The sequence below is a fragment of the Scyliorhinus canicula genome, chromosome 2 (genome assembly GCF_902713615.1).
Source record: "Scyliorhinus canicula chromosome 2, sScyCan1.1, whole genome shotgun sequence".
In the NCBI taxonomy this organism is placed as follows: Eukaryota; Metazoa; Chordata; class Chondrichthyes; order Carcharhiniformes; family Scyliorhinidae; genus Scyliorhinus; species Scyliorhinus canicula.
In genome coordinates, this window is record NC_052147.1 from 233,311,487 (window position 1) to 233,339,011 (window position 27,525).

The 27,525-nt window shown below is 45.5% G+C and overlaps 1 protein-coding gene across 4 annotated transcripts in view; it reads right to left on the bottom strand.

The window, feature by feature from the left end:
* Positions 1-5,621: 5,621 nt before the first annotated feature.
* osbpl11 (oxysterol binding protein-like 11) overlaps positions 5,622-27,525 on the bottom strand; it is a 138,234-nt gene continuing 116,330 nt past the window's right edge. For all 4 annotated transcript variants that reach the window (XM_038789789.1, XM_038789786.1, XM_038789788.1 and 1 more), the window contains 3 exons: positions 23,834-24,016; positions 12,293-12,446; positions 5,622-7,359 (listed from right to left, as the gene is read on the bottom strand). In XM_038789789.1, the coding sequence (XP_038645717.1) occupies positions 7,282-7,359; positions 12,293-12,446; positions 23,834-24,016 (415 nt within the window). In that variant the 3' untranslated portion in view covers positions 5,622-7,281. The remainder of the gene's footprint in view (positions 7,360-12,292; positions 12,447-23,833; positions 24,017-27,525) is intronic.

The window sequence follows — 27,525 nt, forward strand, 5'->3', positions numbered from 1 at the left end:
TTTTAATTTTCCCAACATTGACTGGGATACACTTCATGCAAGAGGTCTCGATGGAGCAGAATTTGTAAGGAGCATCCAGGAGGGTTTTCTAGAGCAGGATGTAAATAGTGCAACTTGGGAAGGGGCCATACTGGACCTGTTGTTGGGGAATGAGCCTGGCCAGGTGGTTGAAGCTTCAGTTGGGGATTACTTTGGGAATAGTGATCACAATTCCGGAATTTTTGGAATACTCATGGACAAAGACGAGAGTGGTCCTAAAGGAAGAGTGCTAAATTGGGGGAAGGCTAACTATACCAAAATTCGGCAGGAGCTGGGGAATGTGGATTGGGAGCAGCTGTTTGAAGGTAAATCCACATTTGAAATGTGGGAGTCTTTTAAGGAAAGGTTGATTAGAGTGCAGGACAGACATGCTCCTGTGAAAATGAGGGATAGAAATGGCAAGATTAGGGAACCATGGATGACAGGTGAAATTGTGAGACTAGCTAAGAGGAAAAAGGAAGCATACATAAGGTCTAGGCGACTAAAGACAGACAAAACTTTGGAAGAATATCGGGAATGTAGGACCATTCTGAAATGAGGAATCAAGAGGGCTAAAAGAGGTCATGAAATATCTTTGGCTAACAGGGTTAAGGAAAATCCCAAAGCCTTTTATTCATATATAAGGAGCAAGAGGGTAACTGGAAAAAGGGTTGGCCCACTCAAGGACAAAGGAGGAAAGTTATGCGTGGAATCAGAAAAAATGGGCGAGATTCTTAATGAGTACTTTGCATTGGTATTCACCAAGGAGAGGGACATGACGGATGTTGATGTTAGGGATAGATGTTTGATTACTCTATGTCAAGTCAGCATAAGGAGGGAGGATGTGTTGGGTATTATAAAAGGCATTAAGGTGGACAAGTCCCCAGGTCCAGATGGGATCTATCCCAGGTTACTGAGGGATGAGGGAAGTGAAAGAAGAAATAGCTGGGACCGTAACAGATACCTTTGCAGCATCCTTGAACACAGGTGAGGTACCAGAGGACTGTAGAATTGCTAATGTTGTCCCCTTGTTTAAGGGTAGCAGGGATAATTCAGATAATTATAGACTTGTGAGCCTGACATCAGTGGTAGGGAAGCTACTGGAGAAGATACTGAGAGATAGGATCTATTCCCATTTGGAAGAAAATGGGCTTATCAATGATAGGCAACATGGTTTTGTGCAGGGAAGGTCATGTCTTACCAACTTAATAGAATTATTTGAAGAAGTGACAAAGTTGATTGATGAGGGAAGGGCTGTAGATGTCATATACATAGACTTCAGTAAGGCATTTGATAAGGTTCCCCATGGTAGGCTGATGGAGAAAGTGAAGTCTCATGGGGTTCAGGGTGTACTAGCTAGATAGATAAAGAACTGGCTGGGCAACAGGAGACAGAGAGTGGTAGTGGAAGGGAGTTCCTCAAAATGGAGAACTGTGACCAGTGGTGTTCCACAGGGATCCGTGCTGGGACCACTGTTGTTTGTAATATACATAAATGATCTGGAGGAAGGTACAGGTGGTCTGATTAGCAATTTTGCAGATGACACTAAGATTGGTGGAGTAGCAGATAGTGAAGGGGACTGTCAAGAGAATACAGAATATGGATAGATTGGAGAGTTGGGCGGAAAAATGGCAGATGGAGTTCAATCCGGGCAAATGCGAGGCGATGCATTTTGGAAGATCCAATTCAAGAGTGAACTATACGGTAAATGAAAAAGCCCTGGGGAAAATTGATGTAGAGAGATTTGGGTGTTCAGGTCCATTGTACCCTGAAGGTGGCTGCGCGGGTCGATAGAGTGGTCAAGAAGGAATACGGCATGCTTTCCTTCATCGGAAGGGATATCGAGTACAAGAGTTGGCAGGTCATGTTACTGTTGTATAAGACTTTGGTTCGGCCACATTTGGAATACTGCGTACAGTTCTGGTCGCCATATTACCAAAAGGATGTGGATGCTTTGGAAAAGGTGCAGAGGAGGTGCACTAGGATGTTGCCTGGTATGGAGGCCCCTAGCTATGAAGAGAGGTTGAGTAAATTAGGAGCGTTTTCATTAGAAAGACAGAGGTTGAGGGGGGACCTCATCGAGGTCTACAAAATCATGAGGTATAGACAGGGTGGATAGCAAAAAGCTTCCCCCCCCCCCCAGAGTGGGGGACTCAATTACTAGGGGTCACAAGTTCAAGGTGAGAGGGGAAAAGTTTAAGGGAGATATGAGTGGAAAGTTCTTCACGCAGAGGGTGGTGGGTGCCTGGAACGCATTGCCGGTGGAGGTGGTAGAGGCGGGCACGATAACATAATTTAAGATGTATCTAGACAGATACATGAATGGGCAGGGAGCAGAGGGATACAGATCTTTAGAAAATAGGCGACAGTTTTAGATAGACGATCTGGATCGGCGCAGCCTTAGAGGGCCGAAGGGCCTGTTCCTGTGCTGTAACTTTTCTTTGTTCTTTGGTGTATACTCGGATTCCATTTCCGTACATGCTTTCTGGTATAATTTATTTATCTCCAAAACTGTTTGTTGTAATTCAACCAACTTGCTTGAACTAAAGGCATCTGCTTCATCCACCACCTGCTCTGATTCTTTATTGCCCATCTGATCAAACATCGTTCCTGACAATTCATCCATCACCAGCTCTTTGCCTTTTGACTAACCATCTGATCAAATATGGTTTCTGGTAATTGAATCTCATTCTCCCAATTGGCACTCCTTAAGTTCTCTTCCTCCTGTATCAGCCTGTGGCTTTGTGATCGGGTTACCACATTCAGGAAATGATTGTTACCACAATCAGGAAATACTCCAGATATGCCTGAAGCCATTGACTTTCCACTGGTTTTTCAAACACAGTAGGCTGCACACCTACCTGTGATCCAGCTGTACCATTACCCAGGATAAATTGTACCTCAGGCAATTGTATTTATTCTAGTATTCCTACTACCACTTCTCAACGGACTCTCTAACCTTATCTTACATAATGGCACACTACTGCTCTCACCACCAATCCCACATATTACCACCTTTTCCGACAATGTGCTTTCCAAACCGCACATCTTCTGATCTCTGACCATTAAAGAATGATTTGTTCTTGTAATATCTTAATTTCCTTACCTACTCTACTTTGTACACGAGTAAACTTTACCCTCACAAATAAAATCCTTAAGAAGTTCTGATATCTGCTTATCTACCAGCCTCTGAACAGGTTGTACACTCTGTGGCACCACTTCCATTGGGTCAGTGGTTTTTCTTCCCACTTTAATAAACCCTACTGGCTTACCCTGTTTTGCCAAGTCTGTCTTCCCAGCACTTTTCGTAAGCCACCAACATGGTGACGTCACCATGTCCAGCTTAATTACAATGACAAGGTTTTCCTGTCTCTCTATCACTATCATTGGTTTTCTTTTTACTCTGAGGCACACTCTCCTTAACATCACCAACTACACCTTTTCTGCATAGACCCCCTGTGAACTGCTCATGTCTCCAGTTTCTATCCTTCGCAGATTGAAATTGATGTCAGACACAAAACTTTGCTTTATGAACCAATTCAAAATCGTCAGACATTTATGCAGCCTGCCCAGCCATTTTAACTCTCTGCTCTTCCACACGAGTTCTCACTACTGTGGGAAGTGAATCTTTAAATTATTCTAAAATAATTATTTCTCGAAGCAGCACCTCATACGTTTGGTTTATTTTTTGTGACCCTTTTCAACTATCAATTCTATATAGGTATGACCTGGTTCTTTTCTTAGATTTCTAAACTTCTGTCTGTAGGCTTCTGGCACTAGGTAGTAGGCACTTACTATGGCTTTCTTCACCTCATTATAATCCCCAGATACCTTAACTGATAGTGAGGCAAACATATCACTCGTTCTACTGACCAACTTTGTTTGAACCACCCACATGGTCGTTGGCCAATTAAATTGTTTAGCTACTTTCTTAAAGGATATAACGTATGCTTCAATATCGTTCTAACTGAATCTTGGCAAGCTTGCATACAATTAAACATGACCCTACTAAACCTTTGACATGGGGATATTTCTTGTTCCCTAAAATTTCCTCAGCTCCTGCCTTTGCCTCCAACACTTTATGTTGTTGCTCTCCTTGCAGTACCAGTTTCCGAAGTTCAATTCTCTTTTGCCTTTGCAGACAACAGCATTTATGAAGCAATTTTTCATCCGTTAGGCACATCGATTAGAACCCTTTTCCAAAGCCTGCCTCGGTGGCAAATTTCACAACCTCTCTCGGTCGATGTCCAGTCTTCTCCTGTCCCTGTTCGAATCAGTGTTGTTTCTCTCTCTCTCTAAGCTCCGTCCAGCCCCTCAAACAAAGGTTCTCTGGGGTTTCCAGACTTGATTCTATCATTGTTATCTTGGCTGCTTTATTGCCCACTACAGCTTATAGAAAAAGAACAAAGTCATGCTGTTGAGAACAAATCTTCCATTGACAGACAAAGAGGCCATCAGACTATAATAGGCTAATAGCTGGCCAGACAGGAAGTGTCCCGAAGAACAATGGATCTGGGCATCCTGTGTATTCCCACTAAAGAGTTGAAGCCTGACTGGACAGCGTAACTCAACCATTTGTGGACGTATCCCTCTGAGTCCGTGCTAGCAGTATTTCCCCTCAATTGGTTTAACCTCTAAATTGTTTGACATTTATGGACCCAATTTCCTAATATCTCCCTCACGTAACAATGGTGTACAATCTCATGCATTTCAGGAAAAATTCAGTGGAAAACTGTATGCACCACTTGTGATACCAGATGTCATCCCATTCTATGGATTTTATACAAAAGTAAGCCAGTTGCTATTTGAAATTGTGCTTTGTCTCGGTGTAATGTTTTTCAGTGCACCATGGAATTCCTACAATGCTGCAGGAGGCCATTCGGCCATCGAGTCTGCACTTATCCGCTGAAGAACACCCTACCTAGGCTTACTCCCCTGCCTATCCCTGTAACCTCACCTAACTGGCACATCTTTGGATAAGGAAGCAAACCGGAGCGCCTTATTGTTCAACTAGACATTGGGCAGCAAAAGCTGACCCTAATCAGAGGATGTGACATCTGCTTCAGGATTGGTCAATGATCCTTAACCCAAAAGCAAAACTAGCACTAAAACCCAAAATCTGTGACAATACCAGTGTATTTCTGTATTTTTTACTGAAAGAAAAGGTTTCCTACAAAGCACAGCTGTAATCAACTATATTCAACACATTTATAATGACTTATGATTTATCTGAATTACTTGGTTGTAGCCACGATCCATTAAAGTTGTAACATTCGGGCAGCACGGTGGCGCAGTGAGTAGCACTGCTGCCTCACGGCGCCGAGGTCCCAGGTTCGATCCCGGCTCTGGGTCACTGTCCGTGTGGAGTTTGCACATTCTCCCCGTGTTTGCGTGGGTTTCGCCCCCACAACCCAAAAAGGTGCAAGCTAGGTGGATTGGCCACTCTAAATTGCCCCTTAATTGGAAAAATGATTGGGTACACTAAATTTAAAAAAAAAAAAAAAAAAGTTGTAACATTCAGTTTTACAACACACATTCTGCACTTTCACTGACAATTGAGAGGTGCAAGTAGGAAAACTTTAAAAGAAAAGATCGTAAAATTGACCATTTTTGCAGTATGTTTAATTCAATCTTTTCACACTTGCTACTACTACAGGAGTGTCATTTTGAGTTTCCTTCAGTGCATTGTACATGATTGCAAAATATACAGGACCGTAGCATCACCAAAATGTTGCATGACAATCAATACACTTTCATTTTGATTTTAAATACAATGAGTAATGATGTTTTCTGCTTTACTTTCTCACAATTAAGATAATTCAGATGGAAAATTCTAGTCAATAGTGTGTACTGCTAATTGTTCTCCTAAATCTCCCAGTAACAAAACATAATAAGATTTTTTGAATTCAGATCTGTCCTGTTAAATTTCAATTAAACTTAAAAAAAACATACAAACAGAATCTCACCCAAATGAATGACAATTTATTTAACATGTGGAATATTGCATAACGTCGAAGCTTACTTTGTAAGCTATGTCTTCCACACACATTAGAAAAAGCCATCTTTCAACTGTCAGTGCATAGACAGCAAATTTGATCCTATGAAGCGTGAATGGTACTTTCGCTGTCACAAGGTCAATATTTAACTAATATTAATGTGACATAACAATTAATGGTCAGCAGTAACCGGTGGACTTTCAGATTTATTGCAACACTCGAGCCACACACGCACAAAATAAACAGCATATCTCACCAGTGATGGTGGGTATCATGTTTTTTTTCATCAGTGTGAAATGCCATAGTTTACTTTGATCATTCGAATCATATTTTCTATATTGTTCCCTTGAAAGTTAAAATCACATCCTCTTCTTGAAGCCCAAAGGTTTGCTTACTAAGCGGTTTCTGCAAGAAACTTGAAACAAATCAATTCATAAAATTCATTGTACTTTCAGTTCATGATGAATAGTTAATTCAGCCATCATTCAGCTGCAACAGATAATGTCACATGTACTAATTGGAAGACAATACATTTAAAAAAAGATACAGCGTAAGGCACAACGCTTCGGAAACAAGGTGTTTTAAATGACATTACTCAATGTAACAAGTACTCTTTTCATTTTGCTTACCCTTTTCTTGGGATTATTTATTAATTGCCTGCAATTTTTAAAGAAATGTACTTAAAAGGAACTTCATATGACAAATTTCTCCCGAATAGACATTTTTTTTTAAAAAACAGCTTAAATAATAGATTGAACCAAAAGGTCACCCTGGCATCTTTCAGTTGCAAGTTTCACAGGCTGGATCAACAGTCCTGTCTCTCAGCCATTCTTGTCAACTGCACAAACAAGCCAAAAAAAAAGCACTACACTGTGCCAGTTAGAAATAAATCTTTGTTCTGAGGCAGCATCAATCACTGAAGCATTACCTCTTTCAAGTACTGGTGTCAAAATAATACACGATCCTTGCCAAAAAGTAATTTAAGTCAAAGGCTTTAGATAAGATACAAAAAGTAGTTGAAGATAAAAACTGCTTTCTCTTGTTTTCCTGTAACTTTAAAGTGCCCTTCACTTTACCATGCCGATGTGTACTTAGAGCACTTATACAATATCATACAGACACACAATGTTGGATAAAAGCAGCTGAGAGATTAACTGCATTTTACATTTTAATAGGAAGTCATTATGGCTAAACAACATTGGTCACAGCTACGTTTTGAATGCTTATTACTTAAAGCCCATGTTGCTCTAGTCCAGTTGCACAGAATCTAAGGTGCTGGTGCAGTTGTCTCAATGTCGTCTCTTGTAGATTTCCATAGTGGCTTGTAGTACATCCATCCATCACCCTGCAAAAGATGAATCAAGAAAAATTTAGAGGTCTCTCGCAGATTTAAATTTATAAATTAAGATGTGGGGAGATACATTTAATAGATGAGAGGCTAAAATGCTGGAATTCAGAGGGATTGGGGATCCTTGTACATGAAACACAAAGTTAAAATTTGCAGGTATAGGAAGCAATATAATGGTAAATGGTATGTTAGAATTTACTACAAGGGGTTTGGAGTACAAGAGTAAGGAAGCCATGCTGCAATTATATAGTGGGGCGATGAGATCACATGTGGAGCACAGAGTATAGTTTTGGTCTTATTACCCAAGGTCGGATATACTTGCCTTAGAGGCGGTGCAACAAAGGTTCACTAGATTGATACCTGGGATGAGAGAGCCATTCTATATTGAGAGCTTTGATCAGCAGAGTAGGCTCTGTGGGCTAACTGGTCTACTCCTGTTCCTATTTCTTGTGATCTCAAATTAGGTTTGGAATACTTTTCCAAAGGGAACAACCAAGACACCTTTTCAGGGAAGACTAATAGTTGAAGTATAGTGTTCAATTCTTGTCGCCACACTACCAGAAGGATGTGGAGGCTTTGGAGAGGGTGCAGAAGAGATTCACTAGGATGTTTGACAGTCATCGGACTCGAAACGTTAGCTCTTTTCTCTCCCTACAGATGCTGCCAGACTTGCTGAGATTTTCCAGCATTCTCTCTTTCGTACCAGGATGTTGCCTGGTATGGAGAGCATTAGCTATGAGGAGAGGTTGAATAAACTCAGTTTGTTCTCATGGAACGACGGAGGTTGAGGGGCGACCTGATAGAGGTCTACAAAATTATGAGGGGCATAGACAGAGTGGATAGTCAGAGGCTTTTTCCCAGGGTAGAGGGGTCAATTACTAGGGGGCTTAAGGTGTGAGGGGCAAGGTTTAGAGATGTACGAGGCAAGTTTTTTTACACAGGGTAGTGGGTGCCTGGAACTCGCTGCCGGAGGAGGTGGTGAAAGCAGGGACGATAGTGATGTTTAAGGGGCATCTTGACAAATAAATGAATAGGGTGGGAATAGAGGAATACGGACCCCGGAAGTGTAGAAGATTTTAATTTAGACGGGCAGCATGGTCGGTGCAGGCTTGGAGGGCCGAAAGGCCTGTCCCTGTGCTGTACTTGCTTTGTTCTAAAAGTAGAAGCAACATTCATATGGAAAAGCATTCAACTGCAGTAGGGCTAAATTCAGTGAGTCGATGTCCATGTGGATCAGAATCAAAAATTGGGAGACTAAGCAGTAACTGAAAAATGGGAGGCCTTCAGAGAAAAGGTAGTTACATTTCCATAGCGGAGGGTGGGTGGGGAAGAAAGAAAGGGCATCCACAGCCAGAGCTGCCCAAATGACTAAAGTTATGGAGGATAAAATGAGACAGAAAAAGGAAAACAAACGAGACGGGGAAAAGAAAAATGACAAATGTAAGGTACATAATACAGTAGAAGACCAGGCTGAATATAGAAGTAAAGAATAGATTTAAAAGAGAAACAAAGGGAGAAAGTCAATGAGAATAAAAATGGAACCTAAAAGTCTTTTATAAGCTCAAATAGTAAAAGGGTAGTTAAAAAGGGTAGGGCTGAGTAGGAACCAAAACACAAAGGAGATATTCTTATAGATTCAGAGGCCGTGACTGAAGCATGAAATGTGCACTTTACATTGGATTTAACTGGAGAAGAGAATGCTGCAAATATAGCAGTAATGGAGGAGGCAGTTAAAATACTGGATTGGATAAATAGATAAAAGATGTGCGTTTGAGTGCTCAAAGACCAAAAGTCACTTTATCCAAATCAAATGCATCTTAGGTCACGGAGAGAAGTAAGAGTGGAAATTCCAAAGGCTATGGCCACAAGTTTCCTTTGCCCTTGGAAATTGGGGTGGAGGAATAGAGTTGGTGAATTGAAAAGGTCACACACTGTTCAAACAGAGAGGCAAGTGATAAACGTAGCAGGTACAGGTCAAACGTCAGGTGAACATTTGTAGACAATTATTTGGGGCAGAATAATTGAACTCAAATAATTTCCATTTGAATAAACATGGTTTAATAAATAAAAGTCAGTACAGATTTGTTACGGGCAAATTGCATATCATTAGCTGGGCTAATTAGAGGGGCTGGTTTAGCACACTGGGCTAAACAGCAGGCTTGTAATGCAGAACAAGGCCAGCAGCACGGGTTCAATTCCCGCACCGGCCTCCCCGAACAGGTGCCGGAATATAGCAACCAGGGGCTTTTCACAGTAACTTCATTGAAGCCTACTTGTGACAATAAGCGATTTTTATTATCGATTAAGTTCTTTGGTAAAGCAATGGAGAAAGCCGATAAGGGTAGTGCCACAGATATTTCATATATGGTAGTTTACATATAAAGTCAATGAGATTAAAGGGAGAGTGGCAGAAACGATACAGAAATTAGCTAAGGGATAGAAAGCAGAGAACAGTGGTGAATGCTTTTGGACTGAAGAGGTATCGTTATATTTACTAGGGGTCAGTATTAGGACAAAGAACAAAACAGCACAGGAACAGGCCCTTCGGCCCTCCAAGCCTGTACCAGTCATGACCAAAACCCTCAGCATTTCTTAGTGCCGTATCCCTCTATACCCATCCTATCCATGTATTTGTCGAGATGCCTTTTGAACAACGTTAATGTATCTGCTTCCACAATCTCCCCTGGCAACGCGTTCCAGTCACTCACCACCCTCTGTACAAAATCCTGCCTCGCACATCTCCTCTAAACTTTGCCCCATGGACTTTAAACCTATGCGCCCTAGTGACTGACCCCTCCACCCTGGGAAAGAGTGCCTAGCCATCCACTCTATCCATGCCCCTCCATGCTCTTCCAGTGGGCAGAAGATACAACAGTCTGAGAACACACACAAACAGATTCAAAAACAGCTTATTTGCGGCTGTTATCAGAATCTTAAACGACCCGCTTATGGACTGATCTGATTAATACTATACTCTTGTATGCTTCACCTGATGCCGGTGTCTATGTATTAACATTGCGTACCTTGTGTTGCCCTTTTACGTATTTTCTTTTGTTGTACTAAGTGATCTATTTGAGCTGCACGCAGAAAAATACTTTTCACTGTTCCTTGGTACACATGACAATAAACAAATCCAATAATCTTGTAGACTTCTAGCAGGTTGCGCCTCAACCTCCGTTGTTCTAATGAAAACTGTCTCGAGTCTGTTCAGCCTCTCCACATAGCGAACACCCTCCAGACCAGGCAACATCCTGGTAAACCTCCTCTGCACACTCTCCAAAGCCTTCACAACCTTCTAGCAGTGTGCGGCGACCAGAATTGTGGGCAATATTCCAAGTGCGGCCATGCCAAGGTTCTATACAACTGTAGCATGACTTGCCAGTTTTTATGCTCGATGCCGTGTCCAATGAAGGCAAGCATTCCATATGCTTTCTTGACTACCTTGTCCACTTGTGGACCTGCACGCCCAGATCTCTCTGACAGAACCATTGGTCTTTTGGTTATAATGACCTGGATTTACGTATAAATGGTATAATTTCTAAGTTCGCCAATTACTCTAAATTCATAGTTCTGGTAAACAAGAGAATACTAACAGATTCAGGTCAACAGGCAGACTGCAAAATGGGCAGGCATATGGGAGATGAAATTTAACACGGAGAAGTGTGAAGTCATACATTTTAGTCAGAAGAATGAGGAGGGGGCAACATGAACTAAATGATACAATTTTAAAGGGTATTCAGGGACAGAGACATGAAGGTGGCTTCCTTAAGTCTTTGAAGGTGGTAGGACAAGTTGAGAAGACTGTCAAAAAAGCTATGTGTATGCTTTACTTTATTAGTAGAGAGAGCACAACGCAAGGAAGTTATTCAAAACCTCTATAAAACACTAGCTGGAATACGGTGTTCAGTTATAGGCACCACACCTTGGGAATATGCCTTAAGAGAGTGTGTAAAAAAGATTTGATAGAATGTGACCAGGGATAAGGGACTTCAGTTATGTGGAGAGAACAGAGAAGCTGGAGATATGCTTAGGGCAGAGAAGGTTAAGGGAAGGTTTGATAGAGATGCACAAAACCATGAACGGTTTTGATCAAGCAAATAAGCAGAAACATTTTCTTTTTCCCCCAGTGGGAAAAGGGTTGGTCAGCAGCAAGCGCAGATTTAAAGTGATTGGCAAAATAACTGGAGGCAACATGATTAAACTTGACTGCTTTACACAGCAAATACCCAGGACCTGAAATGCACTGCCTGAAAGGATGATAGGATCAGATTAATTAGCAACATTCAAAGATAATTGAATAACCTCTTGATGAGAAGGAAAATTTCAGTGCTACGAGGAAAGGGCAAGTGAGTTGGATTAATTGGATACCTTTATCAAAGAGCCACACGGCTGAATGGCCTTCTTCTGTGTTGCACTCTTCTATGAAGGTTAGAAGCAGAAAAAGATGGGGCTTGTGGAGAATGCATGATATTAAAATTAGTTTGGGGTTGATCTAGCAAAGGGATAGCACAGACACAATGGGGCACATTTCCTAATTCAGTGCTGTTTTCCAAACCACCTTGGTGACAGTACAGATACTGAAAAATAAAGTGCACATAACAGATATTCATCAGCAGCCTACAGAAAGCAACCCACTAATATAAATCTTGTGAAAATATTTTTATTCAGGAAAACCTGCAGGCAATTTAGAATTGTGAGACAGTTCAGCAGAGGTTGCAAATTTCTGGAAATAATTCTGGTATCTGATGTGGGATTTTCCCAAAAAATATGAAAATTGATAGAGATGGAAGCATTTATCAAAACAGTAGAGACACCAACTTTTTGACACTGAAAAACGAGTGACCAAATCAGCACACAAATACGTTCTACAAGGATGTTATTTATATATATTTTTCTCATGAATTGTAAGGATCTACATTTAAAATTTTACCTCTTGATGGAAATATTTTGTCTGCCATGGTGTCTCTGTCTCTGCACGGTGTCGCGCGTCTGATCTTTGACGTTCCTCCAGTAAGCTCTTGTATTCAGTTGCCTTCTCTATGTTGCTTATCCTCAAAGCTTCAGTCACATGCTGCCACAAACGTCTGGCAAATGCACAAACAACACAACTGGATACATTAAACAGAACTTTAAAATAATCACTCTCAGAATATGGGAATTTATTGGCTGTCCCTAATTGCACTGGAGAAGGTGGTTGGGAGTCATATTGTTAAACCACTGCAGTCCATGTTGCAAAGGTAGTCTCCCAAAACTTTGAACCAGTAACAAGGAAAGAGTGATGATATATAGTCAAGTCAGAATGTTTTGTGACTAGACATAGATATTTAACCCGTGGGTAAGGGTGCCAATGGACTGCTTTATCCTGGATAGTATCTAACTTCTTGATTATTGGAACAGCACCAACACAGATAAATGAAGAACATTCCATCACATTCCTAACTTATGCCTTCTATGTGGTAGACAGGTATGCCACTCACTGAAGAATACCCAGTCTCTGATCTGTTATAGTAGCCATGCAATTTATGTGACTGATACAGTTGAGCTTCTGATGAACAGTGCTTCTCCAGGATACTGATGGTTGGGGACTCAACAATTTTGTCATTGAATGCCATGGGGAGGTGATCATGCTCTCTCTTGTTGGAGATGGTAATTACACTTGTGTATCATGAATGTTAGAAGGTCTTGACGTGCAGTGGATAACGTCCCTGCCTCTGAACCAGAAGTTGTGAGTTGAAGTACCACTCAAGGACTTGATGGCCAAGGAAAGTGCATTCATAACACAAAACCAAACAGTTTGGCAATCAACTTGTAAATCCTTCTAACATAAGCCAGTGGCAGGCGGTAAGAGTGGGAGAGACTCCTCATCGACCATCTGCAAAAGGCAAAGGCAAATTATTGCAGTGCCTTGCCAAACATAACCATAAACCAACACAGAAGTCATGGTTGTCAACACCCTTTCAGGACAGAGTATCTGATGAGAGAGCGCTAGCGCAAGAATGCTACTCATCACCTATCAACAAAAACTTAAATGTTTTGCTGCAGGTGGGCATTGACTGCTTCATGATCTAAGCAGTTACAAGTAGAAATAAACACTGTGAAATCATCAGCAAAGAGCCCCATTACTTAACTTATGACGGAGGAATTGTTGAAGCCAATGGGCCTCCAACAACCACAAATGTACTCCTTTATGGTAGAAATGACTCTAGCCACGGGAAAGATTTCCCCTTGATTTCCATTGACTTTAGTTTTACCAGGACTCCTCTGTGCCACACAGAGTCAAATTATAGCTTGCTGACTTCTGGTGGCATCCATGGTGTGAGTGGTCGCACACAGGGCAACTCCTGCTTGAAGGTGTAAAAAAGAACTCTTTTTACCCAAAATTGGGTGCAACGTCGACGGAAAGGTGTAACTGAAGGTCAGAGAATATCCCCCCCGAGAGTGGTATGTCTGCTGGTCATCAAACCTGGCAGGTGAAGGACTTGGCCAAGGGGTTGGAAGGGACCTGTGGTGCAACAGTCAGTGGAAGGATAACGGAAGGGGGAAGTGCAAGTTGGAAAGCCCCAGATGGAACAGTTGATGGCCTTCATCAAGGAAGAGTTCCGCCAGCAGAGGAAGGAGATGCAGAAGGATCGCTCAAAGGCCATCGAAGGGGCAGCCCTGAAGGGATTGGTGGAGAGGGTGGAGAAATGCTTTGAGGCACAGGGGTCGCAGATCCGAGAGATTGGGAGGGTGATGTTGGACCACAGCGATCGGGTGGTGGCATTGGAGGCAGAGCTCTTAGGAGACCATTGCAAGACGTTGAGAGCAAAGGTGAGGAGCAGCAAAATAGGTCGAGATGGCAGAATCTGTGGGCCTGCCTGAAGAAGTGGAAGGTGCGAGTGCCACAGGTACATTTTGAGGATGCTGGCAGGTCTGGTGGCAGAAGGGATGCTGGATAAGGCCCCTAAGGTCAACACTGGGCAGAGGTCTCGGAGGCAGAAGCCTAGAGCAAGGGCGATGCTGTGGGCGATGATTGTGAGGCTCCACAAGTTTGTGGAGGAGGAGAAGATTCTGCAGTAGGCCAAGGAGAAGTGCAACCTGCGAATGGGAGGGGAACAAGGTCTGAATATACCAGGACATGAGAGCTGAATTGGCAAAACGGCATGTGGGGTTCAACAGGGCCAATGCGGTGCTGTATTGACAGCAGATCAGGTTTGGAGTGCTCTACTTGGCAAAACTATGGGTGACCTATGAACACCGGGAATACTATTTTGAGACCCCAGAAGCGGCCAATGACTTTACCAAGGACCATAAGCTGGGGGAGAATTGAACAATTTTGGGAGACGGAGGTGCTGGCACTTTGAAGTAATTGAGAACACAGGTAGAGTGGGGGTTGGAGGGAACATTTTTTCCTTTTCCTCCGATGTGGAGTTTTTTTTCTTCTTTTTATTGTCAGGTCGACAAAGGGTAGCAGGGGTGAAAAGTTGGTTCGCAGACGGCTGTCCCCATCCCCTCCTGCTGCTTGGGGCTGTGTTTTTCTTTTTGTTTGTCTTTGAGGGAGGTGACCTGTGGTTTGAAATGAGTCTTGGGGGAGGGGGAAGTCAGCGGAGAGCCTTCCTCACAGAATAGCGAGGTGAGGGTGGGATTCAGTAGGAGGAGCCTTTGGGCAAGAGTTGCCACGCTGGCAGGAAAGGCTGGTGAATGGAAGTGAGGTGGGGAGAAGGGAAAGGAAGGGAGGGTGATGTGACGAGGCATGGTTGGAGAGAAACATTGTCAGGGGCGGAGAAAGGGCCATCTTGAATGGGTCGGGTACAGGGTGAAATTAATGGAGGTAGAGTGGAACGTGAGGATGGCAGACGGTCGAGGGGAATGGATCAGTGAGTCCCCGGTACGGCTGATAATATGGAACGTGCGAGGGCTCAATGGATCGGTGAAGAGATCTCAGGTGTTTGCACACCTAAGGAGTTTAAAAGCGAAGTGGTCTTTCCGCAGGAGACGCACCTCTGCGTGAAGTACCAGGTTGGGCTGAGAAAGGGATGGGTGGGCCAGGTTTTCCACTCGGGGCTTGATTCAAAATTGCGCAGGGGCGGACAAATTTGATGAGTAAGAAAACGGGGTTTATGAGCGCTAAGAAAGTGAGGGACCCGGGTAGGGGATGTGTGATGGTGAGTGGGGTATTACAAAGTATGCTGGTGGTATTGGTGAATGTGTATGCACCGAATTGGGACGATGAAGGTGTAATGAGTGGGTTGCCGGCAGCAACCCCGGACTTGGCCAAGCACTAGTTAATTATGGGAGGAGATTTTAATTGTGTCCTAGAGCCGAGGGTAGATAGGTCAAACCCCAGGTCAATGGGTAGAATAAGAATGACAAAGGTTTCAGGGAATCCGGTGGCAACGCTCAGGATCTGGAGGCAGTTGCGCAAGGTTTAGGTTTAGAGTGGGGTCAAGGGAAATGCCGATTCGAGGGAATCATAGATTTGAACCTGGGAGGTGGGATGGGAATTTTCGGGGAGGGGAGGAGGGGAGATTTAGCGTATTAAAGGATTTGTTTCTGGGAGGCCGGTTTGCGAACTTGGAGGAGCTGGGGGAGAAATATGGGTTGGGGCAAGGGGCAATGTTTAGATATATGCAGGTTCGAAATATTGCCAGGAAGGAGGTACAGAGCGTTCTGATTGCAGGAACAGATATTAATGGCTGGGTGATTGGAGAAAAGGGTGGTGTCGCTGAGTTATGGGGTTATTCTGGGAGAAGAAGATAAGGTATCACTGATGGGATTAAGGCAAAGTGGGAGGAAGAGTTGGGGGAGGGCAGGGAGGGGGGGTTGTGGTGTGAGGTGCTTTGGAAGGTGAATGCCTCAACTTCGTGCCGAGGTTGGATCTGATACAGTTGAAAGTGTGTATAGGGCGCACTTCACAAGGGCAAGGATGAGCCAACTTTTTGAGGTGGTGGAGGATGTTTCTAAACACTGTGTTTTGGGGGGGGGGGCAAATTACGCTCATATATTTTGGCCCTACCCAAAACTGGGGGGGTATTGGAGGAAGGTATTTTGGGTAATCTCAAGGGTGGTGCATATGAGACTCGAATCAGGTCCCCTAGAAGCCATATTCGGGGTATCTGATCAGCTGGCATTGGAAGCGGTTGTGGAGGCAGATGTCTTGGTCTTCCACCCACTAATTGTCCGAAGGTGGATTCTGTTGGGATGGAGGTCGGCTTCTCCGTCCTGTGCCTCGGCGTGGCGGATCTGCTGGAGTTCGGTAGGACAGTTGCGTAGGGCAAGGGGGTGCAGTACTAATATGGGGAGAAGTCAAGTTGAATGTTAGGGCATTAGCTACGTAGTCAGGCCACATCCAAGGGAATATTGAAGATACGGACTGGGGATGTGGTGTCGGAGCCAGGGAAGATAAATAAGCTGTTTAGGAATTATAATAAGGAGCTATACAGGGCAGACCCGGAGGAGGAAGAGGAGGACATGGGACGGTTCTTAGATAAACAGGAGTTTCCACAGTTGGAAGAAGAGAAGAGAGAGGCGCTAGAGGGGCTCTTGAGCTGAAGGAGGAATTGGATAGCATAAGGAGGAGGAAGTTGGGGAAGGCTCTGGGGCCCGATGGCTATCCGGTGGAATTTTGTAAGGAGTTTGCGACGGATCTGGCATAACATCTCTTGGGGTGTTTAATGAGGTGTTGGAGAAGGGGAGCGGCCAGAGACGATGATGCAGGCAACGTTCACGTTAATACCATAAAAAAGGGGAAGGATCCGTTTGAATGTAGGTTGTATAGGCCCATATCATTGTTAAATACAGATGTGAAAGTACTGGCTAAGTTGGTGGCGTGAAAGATGGAAGGTTGTGTTCCCGGGGTGGTTGTGGAGGACCAAACAGGCTTTGTTAAAGGCAGGCAACTTTCTAGTAATACAAGGTGGCTGTTAAACGTAATCATGACCCCGTCGAGAGACAAGGTGCCGGAGGTAGTGGCATCGAGGAATGCGGAGGAGTGGCGGTACCTGTTTGAGGTCCTGGGAAAGTTTGGGTTTGGGCCAAGGTTTTATGGCATGGGTGCACCTGTTACATGTGGCACTGATGGCGAGTGAGCAGACCAATGATATGGGTTCACGGAACGTTGAACTGCACAGGGGAACAAGGCAGGGGTGCCCGCTGTCGCTTCTGCCATTTGCGTTGGCGATAGAGCCTCTGGCAGTTGCTCTTAGGGAGCTGACAGAGTGGCGAGGGATTATGAGAGGACGAAGGGAGCATCGGGTGTCGCTCTACACAGAACACCTACTATTGTATGCATCGGACCAGCTGGAGAGGATGGAGAGGATCATTGGCCTGTTGGGGAAGCTTGGGACGGTCTTTGGATATAAATTAAATGTAGGGAAAAAATGAAGTGTTCCCGGTGAACGAATTGGGTCAGCGAGCCAATTAAGGGGGGAATGCCATGGGGATTCAGATAGCGAGGGAATGGGCAATGCTACACAAATGGAATTTAATAAAACTGGTGGAGGAGGCTAGGGAGGATCTCAAGAGGTGGGACATGCTGCACTTGATTTTGGCAGGGAGGGTCCAAGTTGTGAAGATGAACATCCTGCTGAGGTTCCTGTTCTTGTTCTCGATACTCTCGATCTTTGCACTGAAGGTCCTCTGGCGAAAACGGGATATGATTATTTCAGATTTTCTATGGGCAGGGAAGATGCCAAAGGTTAAGAGGACCCTGTTACAGAGGCAGAAGGGAGGGTTGCCGTTGCCAAACCTGCTACATTATTATTGGGCGGTAAATGCGGGGAAGGTGAGGCGGTGGTGGGAAGGAGAGGGGGCAGAATGGGTTAGGATGGAGGAAGAATTCTGTAGGGGGTCCAGCCTGCAGGCTATGGCGACAGCGGCATTGCCACTGACACCAAGGACATACTCAGAGAGCCCTGTAGTGCAGTCCATGAAGGTCTTAAACCAGCTGAGGAGGCACTTTAGGATAGAGGGGATGTCGGTGTTAACGTCGTTGTGCGGAAACCATGGTTTTGAGCCGGGAGGGATAGGCGGTATGTATAGGAAGTGGAGATAAGTGGGTCTGGTTAAGGTGAGGGATTTGTACTTGCAAGAAGGATTTGCCAGTATAGAGGAACTGAAGGAGAGGATGGAGCTCCCGAGAGAAAGTGAGTTCAGATATCTGCAGGTAAGGAACTTTGCACGGAAGGTCGCCGAGGTACAGTCTGCTGGAGCGACTGCTCCTTCCAGATGTGGAAGGGGAGGGCAGGATCGGAGACATATACAAGTGGCTGGGAGAGCGGGGAGGTGAGCAGGTGACGAAGATTAAGAAGTGGGAGGGGAGATAAACTGGGGAGTGTGGAGGCTCTACACAGGGTAAAAGAGACTTCTCCGTGCGCAAGGATGAGCCTGATATAGTTCAAGGTGGTACACAGGATACACATAACTGGGTCAAAAATAAGTGGGTTCAGGGAGTGACAGACGAGTGTGAGAAGTGTGGGCGAGGACATGCGAATCATGTTCATATGTTCTGGGGCTGCGAAACATTGGGGAGATTTTGGGCGGGAGTGTTTGCAGCGCTAACAAGGATAGTGGGGGCGGAGGCTGAGCCCGACCCTTTGGTGGTAATATTTGGGATATTGGAGAAGCCGGAGCTGATGGAGGTGAGGAGGTCCGATGTTGTGGCCTTTGCCTTTCTGATTGCCCAGTGTGACCATTGTTCGCTTGCCCCCCAAACCTGCCAACTTTTGGGTTTCCTTTTTCAACACAATATTAGAGATTCTTTGGGTGGTTCTAGAGCCATGCCCATTGGTAGCCATATTTGGGGTCTCAGACTCACCAATATTTCTCTCTGGGGTAGGGGCAGGTGTTGCTGCCTTTGCCTCACTGGTAGCTCGAAGGCAATATTGCTTAGCTGGAGGTATCCCATCCTGTCCAGTGCTTTTGCCTGGCTGGGCGATTTAGTGGCATTCTTGCACTTAGAAAAAATTAAATATACCATCAGGAGGTGGGTGGGGAAGTTCTGCCTTAGATGGCAACCTTTCATTCCCTTTTTTAAGGATCTAGACACCGTCAGCTGCTAGGGAGTTCAGTTATAGTGTTTAGGTATTAGTTTGTGTTTTGTTGGGGATTGGTTTGTAACTTTTTGATTTTGTACCCTTACATCTTCGTTGGCCAATTGTTTGTTATATTGTTACTATATTTCCACAAACATTTAAATCCTCCACCCCCGTCGAACTGTACGACAGCTGTACCATCTACAAGATGCACTGCAGTAACTCACCAAGGCAGCACCTTCCAAACCCATGACCACTACCATCTAGAAGGACATGAGCAGCAGATCCCTGGGAACCCCACCACCTGGAGGTTCCCCTCCAAGTCACTCACTACTCTGACTTGGAAATATATCACCATTTCTTCACTGTCGCTGCGGCAACATCCTGGAATTCCCTGCCCAACAGCAGTGGGTGTACCTGCACCTCAAGGATTGCAGCGGTTCAAGAAGGCAACTCATCACCACCTTCTGAAGGGCAATTAGGGATGGGTAATAAATGCTGGCCTAACCAGCGATGCCTACATGATGGGGTTCCGAGGTATCTGCTGCTCTTGTCCTTCTAGATGGTAGTAGTGGTGGGTTTGGAAGCTGTTGTCTAAGGAACTTTGGTGAGTTATTGCAGTGCACCTTGTAAATGGTATACATGGCTGCCACTGTTTGTAGGTGGTGGAGGATTTGAATGTTTGTGAAGGGGGAGAAATCAAGTGCGCTGCTTTGTCCTGGATGGTGTTGAGATTCTGGAAGGGGGGCTGGTGCTGCCGAACTTCAGCAACTATTACTGGGCGGCCAACATAGCAATGATAAGGAAATGGATGGTGGGTGCGGGGTCGGTTTGGGAGCGGATGGAGGCTGCTTCGGGCAGGGGCAATAGCTTAGCAGTCTTGGTCACGGCGCCTCTGCTGCTTTCGCCGGCACAGTCCTCCACCAGCCCGATAGTGGTGGTGGCTCTTCGGATCTGGGGCTAGTGGAGGAGGCATGTAGGGGAGGTAAGAGCATCGGTGTGGACCCCAATCTGCTGCAACCACCGATTTGCCCAGGGAACATGGAGACTGGGGAGGAGGACGGGGATTGTGAGAATGGGGGATCTGTTCCTGGAAGGGAGCTTTCCGAGCATGAAAATGAAATGAAAATCGCTTATTGTCACAAGAAGGCTTCAAATGAAGTTACTGTGAAAAGCCCCTAGTCACCACATTCCGGCGCCTGTTCGGGGAAGCTGTTACGGGAATTGAACCGTGCTCCTGGCCTGCCTTGGTCTGCTTTCAAAGCCAGTGATTTAGCCCTGTGCTAAACAGCCCCTTGAGGGCGCTGGAGGAGAAGTTCGGACTGACGAGAGGGAACGACTTTCGATACTTGCAGGTGAGGGATTTTGTACGCAGACTGGTGCCGTCCTTCCCACGTCTCCCGCTGAAGGGGAGGCAGGGCAGGGTAGTTTTTAGGGGTGAGGTGGGAGAGGGTAGAGTTTCAGACGTCTACAAGGAGCCAATGAGAGCTGAGGATACGCAGACCGAGGACCTGAACTTTAAGTGGGAGGAGGAGCTCGGGAGGGAGCTGGAGGACGGTATTTGGGCAGAAGCCCTGAGCAGAGTAAACACGACCACAACATGCGCCAGGCTCAGCCTGATCCAGTTTAAGGTCGTGCACCGGGCCCACATGACGGTGACCCGGATGAGTAGATTCTTCGGGCTGGAGGACAAGTGTGCTGGATGCGCCGGAGGGCCGGCTAACCATGTACACATGTTCTGGTCGTGCCCTAGACCATTGTTGAAGCCTGCTTGTTGTCAATGAAGGAATACCTATATTTGGTCCAAAAACAGCTGTAAGGGCCTATGTTCTGTCAACAATGTGAAATGAGGACCATCAAGGATTTGGTGAAATTTTCTCACACCAAAAAAAAAACTGAGCGTAGATGGATTCAGCACTTAAAAAGGTATGACACGCAAAAGCTATTGGTCGTTTTTCCCCTGAAGATAGTGAAACCACCACTCCAACTCCATATGGCGAGGCATCATAGGCAGGTTGTGATGGTAACTTCAATACCAACACTTCAGACTTCTTCAGTGCTTGTCTAACTAACTGATATGCTTTCTCACATTGCGTGGCCCCCATTGTCATGCCTTTTGTTTTTACACACACAAAGTATGTAATGATAGGGGTTGTTAAATTTAGGACAAATTTGCCATTGTAGTTAATTAACTCTAGGAATTATCTTAACTGTGTTATATTCGTTGGTCGTAGGGATGCCATAACAGCCTCCAACTTCTTTGGTGCTCTATTTTATTATGGTGCGCAGATGTCAAGATTCTGCTGCAACATTCATTTGCAGGTAGCCTGCGATAGGTCGATCTTGCTCAACTTCTGTCTTCCTGCTAGCCGGCAAACAAATCCTCAGTCAATGGTGACCGATATTGATCTGGGCAGAGAACCGGATTTGATGGTTGTTTTGAAATCTCTGCAGATCGGTATAGTTCCATCCTGCTTTACTACAGGCATAATAATAATTTGTTGTCACAAGTAGGCTTACATTAACACTGCAATAAAGTTACTGTGAAAAGCCCCTAGTGGCCTCATTCCTGTGCCTGTTCGTGTACACCGAGGGAGAAATCAGAATGTCCAATTCACCGAACAGCATGTCTTTCGGGACTTGTGGGAGGAAACCATAGCACCCGGAGGAAACCCACGCAGACACGGGGAGAACGCGCAGACACGGGGAGGATGCGCAGACTCCGCACAGTGATCCAAGCCAGGAATCGAATCTGGGATCCTGGCACTGTGAAACAACAGTGCTAACCACTGTGCTACCGTGCCGCCCACATTAGGGGTGCCCAGTCACTAGTAGTAAAGGGATCCAAGACTCCTGTATCCACAAGTCTCATTAGTTCAGGTTTTACCTTTGGATGTTTGGCAGAGGATACTGCTCTAGCCTCGAGACTCTGGCTAGCTATTTTACTTGATTTTTAGTGACACTTGTACTCCTTTTATGGATCACAGTATGCCCTCAAATACACTTCTGTATTTCTTGAAGATGTTCTGTGGATCCGTATTAGAATCAGCTGAGCTGTTCACAGCACTTCAATTCAACTTTATCTTTTCCTGCTAAGAGCAGCCAAAGAAAACTGGAAAGTGTCCTCAGACAACTTGGAGCAGCAGTTCTGCAGTTTGTCCACTTAAATCTACTTTGACTATGATGTATTGTCTTAGAGGCGGTGTGGGTCCTCAGGATGACATCTGCTAGCTTTAATGGTAGGTTATTCAAATTTTGTTCATAGCTGGTCTCAGGAATTAGGGAGAATGTAGCCCCCGTATCGACCTTCAATTTTATACGACATCCATTCAACTTTGGAACAACCTAGAACCAATGTAATTCACCTTGAACTCAAATTATATTAATCAAATTGATGTGCTGCTTTGGTACCATTGTTGGTATTATTTTTTTCTTCCATACTGTGAATTCTCTTGGTGGAATGTGTTTTGTTTCTTCCTCTAAGTGTGTTCTGTGTTATTCTTTGAATGTTATTCTCTGGAGAAACTGATTTACTCTTGCATGTTCCTGCTGTGTCACCAATTTTACATTGGCTATCCTGGCTCCAGCAATCAGCCTGTGAAAGGTCCATTTTTGAACAGTGGTGACACCCTGTTGCCGGGTAGATTTCCTCTGGGCAGCAGCCAGTTTGTGAATCCTCATGCCTTCTCAGAGCTGAGAAGCCTTCTTAGCAGCAAGCTCCATTGAAATGGTTATCTGCAAGACTGTTTTAAGACTTAAATGGCCCAAATACCAAGTGGTCTCTAATCGTATAATCCTGAGAGGCACTAAATTTACAAAACTCCGTGTGCCGCTTTAGGGTCACAACAAACTGTGTTATATTCTCCCCTTCTAGCGGAATCCTCCAGTGAGCAATCAGAGAGGGGTGGCACAGTGGTTAACAGTGCTGCCTCACACCGCCAAGGACCAGCATTCAATTCTGACCCTGGGTGACTGTGTGGAGTTTGCACGTTCTCTCCGTGACTGTGTGGGTTTCCTCTTGAAGGGGCTCTGTTTTCTCCCAAAGCCAAAAGATGTGCAGGTTAGGTGGATTGGCCATGCTAAAGCAGGGGCGGGTCTGGCATATTTTACATGAGGCCATTCTCAGCAATCGCAGCAATGAAGTCAGAGTGCCAATTTCAACTGCTGGACAGAATCTAGAAGCTGCATCAAGCTGTTCTGAAAAATTCATGTCAGAATTGAAACTTTGGTGAAGATGGAAGACTGCAAATTTCACACTGAATAGTGATATGTATGTTATGTAAATATGCATGTGAAGGACGCTGACTTGTATTATAAATGCGTTTTCTACTAAAATTGAAACTGTGTCTCTGTAGCCACATATGTGGCTAGTCAGTAACTTCAATTGGACATTACTGTAACGCCAGAAATGATAATTCCATATATTGTGCTTAATACCACAGTATTACTAATCGCCTTACCTGGATTCAAATGTGCCTTGTTTCTCAGTTGGTCGCACTCGTTTTTTCATGACAGCAAGTTTAGTTACGTCCACAATTTTACTGTTTCCATTGTTGTAAGTGAATTCAAGCAGACCATTCCATTCACCCTGCACCCTACACACAACAGTGTTTGTTGAATTGTGTTTTACTTCAGCTGTCACCCTGAAGGAAGAAGTTACACATTTCCGCATCACATTAAAATGTATTGGAACATAATATCAGAATTTAGGAAACTAAAACGTAACTGCAGTTCCAGCTTCGTCTTGTGCTTTGAATACTAACAATCACAATATGTAGGAGCAAGAATGAAACACCAGCTGAATACCCACCTTCTTCAGCTGTTAAAGATAGCTCTATTGAATTCTTCTTGAAAAGAGACAGCCTCATCGCTGACAAATGGATGGAGCACATTCATTTTAGACTCCAAAATTTAGACAGGCTGCCTTCACCTTGGATTTCACCTCCTTTCCCACATGTGATCTGCCCCAGCCCCTCAATCATGCTACTCCCCATTTGCATGTCATTTTGCAGCTTCTTTTTTACCTCATATTCCTCTGGCAACTCATCTTCTTCCAGGACACTCACCAACAGGTTTGATCCTATTCAACTCTTTACCACTCTAACTTATGAGGCTACATATTTGGTGACATAGTTAATAGTTCTCTGAAGCTAACCTTTTAAAATGTCTTCTCCTGATCCATTTGACCCAGATCAGGATGTTTCTGGCCCAAGAAAGAGGTTATCTCTGGATCTGATTCTTAGGAATGAAGTGGGTCAAATGGATCATAGAACATAGAACAGTACAGCACAGAACAGGCCCTTCGGCCCTCAATGTTGTGCCGAGCCATGATCACCCTACTCAAACCCACGTATCCACCCTATACCCGTAACCCAACAACCCCCCCCCTTAACCTTACTTTTTTTTATTAGGACACTACGGGCAATTTAGCATGGCCAATCCACCTAACCCGCACATCTTTGGACTGTGGGAGGAAACCGGAGCACCCGGAGGAAACCCACGCACACAGAGGGAGGACGTGCAGACTCCACACAGACAGTGACCCAGCCGGGAATCGAACCTGGGACCCTGGAGCTGTGAAGCATTTATGCTAACCACCATGCTACCCTGCTGCCCCAAAACTAGAACGAGGAAACGATCATTAGGGGACATATTAAAAAGTTAGCTTCAAAAAAGGACAAGGCTGTCTTTAAAGAAAAGATGGTGTGGGTACAGTCAAGGTACATGAACATGTTTTTAAAAAAAATGTATTTATTCAAAGTTTTTCAATAATTTTACAAAACACTCCAAAAAGAAAAATAATACAAAGAAAAAAAAGGGCAACATGCCAACCAAACAGAACCTAACCCGCTAAACAATAAACATTTTAACAAGTTAACATCTAACTTAAAACAAAATAGGGCAAGCGCCCCTTACAAAGAAAAAAGTTGGACTCCCCGAATACCTCACACATCTGTCCTCCACCCCAAAAAACGTACGCATCCTCGCCCCTGTCATATGCGCCCTGTGTACCACTTTAAACTGGATCAGGCCGAGCCTGGCGCAAGATGAGGAGGAATTGACCCTGCCACGGGCGTCAGCCCATAGGCCCTCATCCAGCTCCTCTCCCAGCTCCTCTTCCCACTTGCCCTTCAACTCCTCCACCGAGGCTTCCTCCATCTCCTGCAGCTCCTGGTATATCGCCGAGATCTTACCCTCTCCGACCCACACGCCCGAGATCACCGCACTTCAATTCAACTTTATCTCCTACTTGTTTCCTGACAAATGCCCAAACCTGCATGTACCTGAAGGCATTTCCCGGGGGTAACCCAAATTTCTCCTCCAGTGCCCTCAAACTGGCAAAAGTCTCATCAATGAATAAATCCCCCAGCCTTCAAATTCCCGCCCGGTGCCAGCTTCGGAACCCACCATCTATCCTCCCCGGAGCAAATCCTATGGTTGTTTTGTATCGGGGACCAGACTAAGACCCCCGTCTCCCCCTATGCCGCCTCCATTGCCATTAAATCCTCAGCGTCGCTGTCACCACCGGGCTTGTGGTATACCACTTCGGCGGAAGCGGCAACGGTGCCGACACTAGTGCCCCCAGGCTAGTACTTACACAAGACGCCGCCTCTAGTCTTTTCCATGCCGCCCCCTCTCCCTCCATCATCCATTTCCGAATCATGGACACGTTTGCTGCCCAGTAGTAGCTGCACAGATTCGGCAGTGCAAACCCACCCACCCCCCGACTGCGCTCCAAGAACAGTCTCTTAACCCTCGGGGTCTTATTGGCCCACACAAATCCCATAATACTCTTGTTCACTCGCTTGAAAAAGGCCTTGGGGATGAGGATGGGCAGGCACTGAAACACTGAAATCGGGGATTCCGCACATCTCCTATCCACCCTAAGTATCTCTCCTACCAACCTATCCCTCACCCTCCTCTCCTTTTCTCTGTCAGCCCTGATGGAGATTAGCTCCCTTCTAACCACCGCCTTCAGTGCCTCCCAGACCACACTCACCGACACCTCCCCATTGTCATTGGCCTCCATATACCTCTGTATGCACCCCCGGATCCGCCCACAGACCTCATCCGCCAACAATCCCACGTCCATGCGCCACAACGGGCGCTGGCCCCTCTCTTCCCCTAACCAACTCCACCCAGTGCGGGCCGTGATCCGAAATCACGATGGCCGAATGCTCCGTCCCCTCTACTCTTGGGATCAGTGCCCTGCTCACCACGAAAAAGTCTATCCGTGAATAGGCCTTGTCCATGTGTGAAAAGAAGGAAAACTCCCTCGCCCTTGGCCTAGCAAACCTCCACGGATCCACTCCCCCCATCTGATCCATAAACCCCCTCAGGACCCTGGCCGCAGACGGCCTCTTACCCGATCTAGACCTAGACCGATCCATTGCCGGGTCCAGTACCGTGTTGAAATCCCCCCCCCCCCCCCCCCCCCCCCCCATAATCAGGTTCCCCTCCTCCAAATTCGCGATCCAGCTTAGCATCCGCTTCATGAACCCTGCATCGTCCCAATTTGGGGCATATACGTTCACGAACACCACCCGGGCCCCCTGCAGCTACCACTCACCATCACACAAGCACGGTAGCATTGTGAATAGCACAATTGCTTCACAGCTCCAGGGTCCCAGATTCGATTTCGGCTTGGGTCACTGTCTGTGCGGAGTCTGCACATCCTCCCGTGTGCGTGGGTTTCCTCCGGCTTCCTCCCACAGTCCAAAGATGTGCAGGTTAGGTGGATTGGGCATGATAAATTGCCCTTAGTGTCCAAAATTGCCCTTAGTGTTGGGTGGGGTTACTGGGTTATGGGGATAGGATGGAGGTGTTGACCTTGGGTAGGGTGCTCTTTCCAACAGCCAGTGAAGACTCGATGGGCCGAATGCCCTCCGTCTGCACTGTAAATTATTTGATAACGGCCCCCTTTATCCACCACAATACCCACCTCCTCGAAAGTCACCCGCTTGCTCACCAAAATTGCTACCGCTCTGTTCTTCGTGTCCAGCCCGGAGTGAAAGACCTGCCCTACCCATCCCTTCCTCAGCCTGGTCCGATTCACAACTTTCAGGTGCATCTCCTGTAACATGGCTACGTCTGCCTTCAGTCCCTTTATGTGCGCAAATACCCGGGCCCTCTTGACCGGCCCATTTAGGCC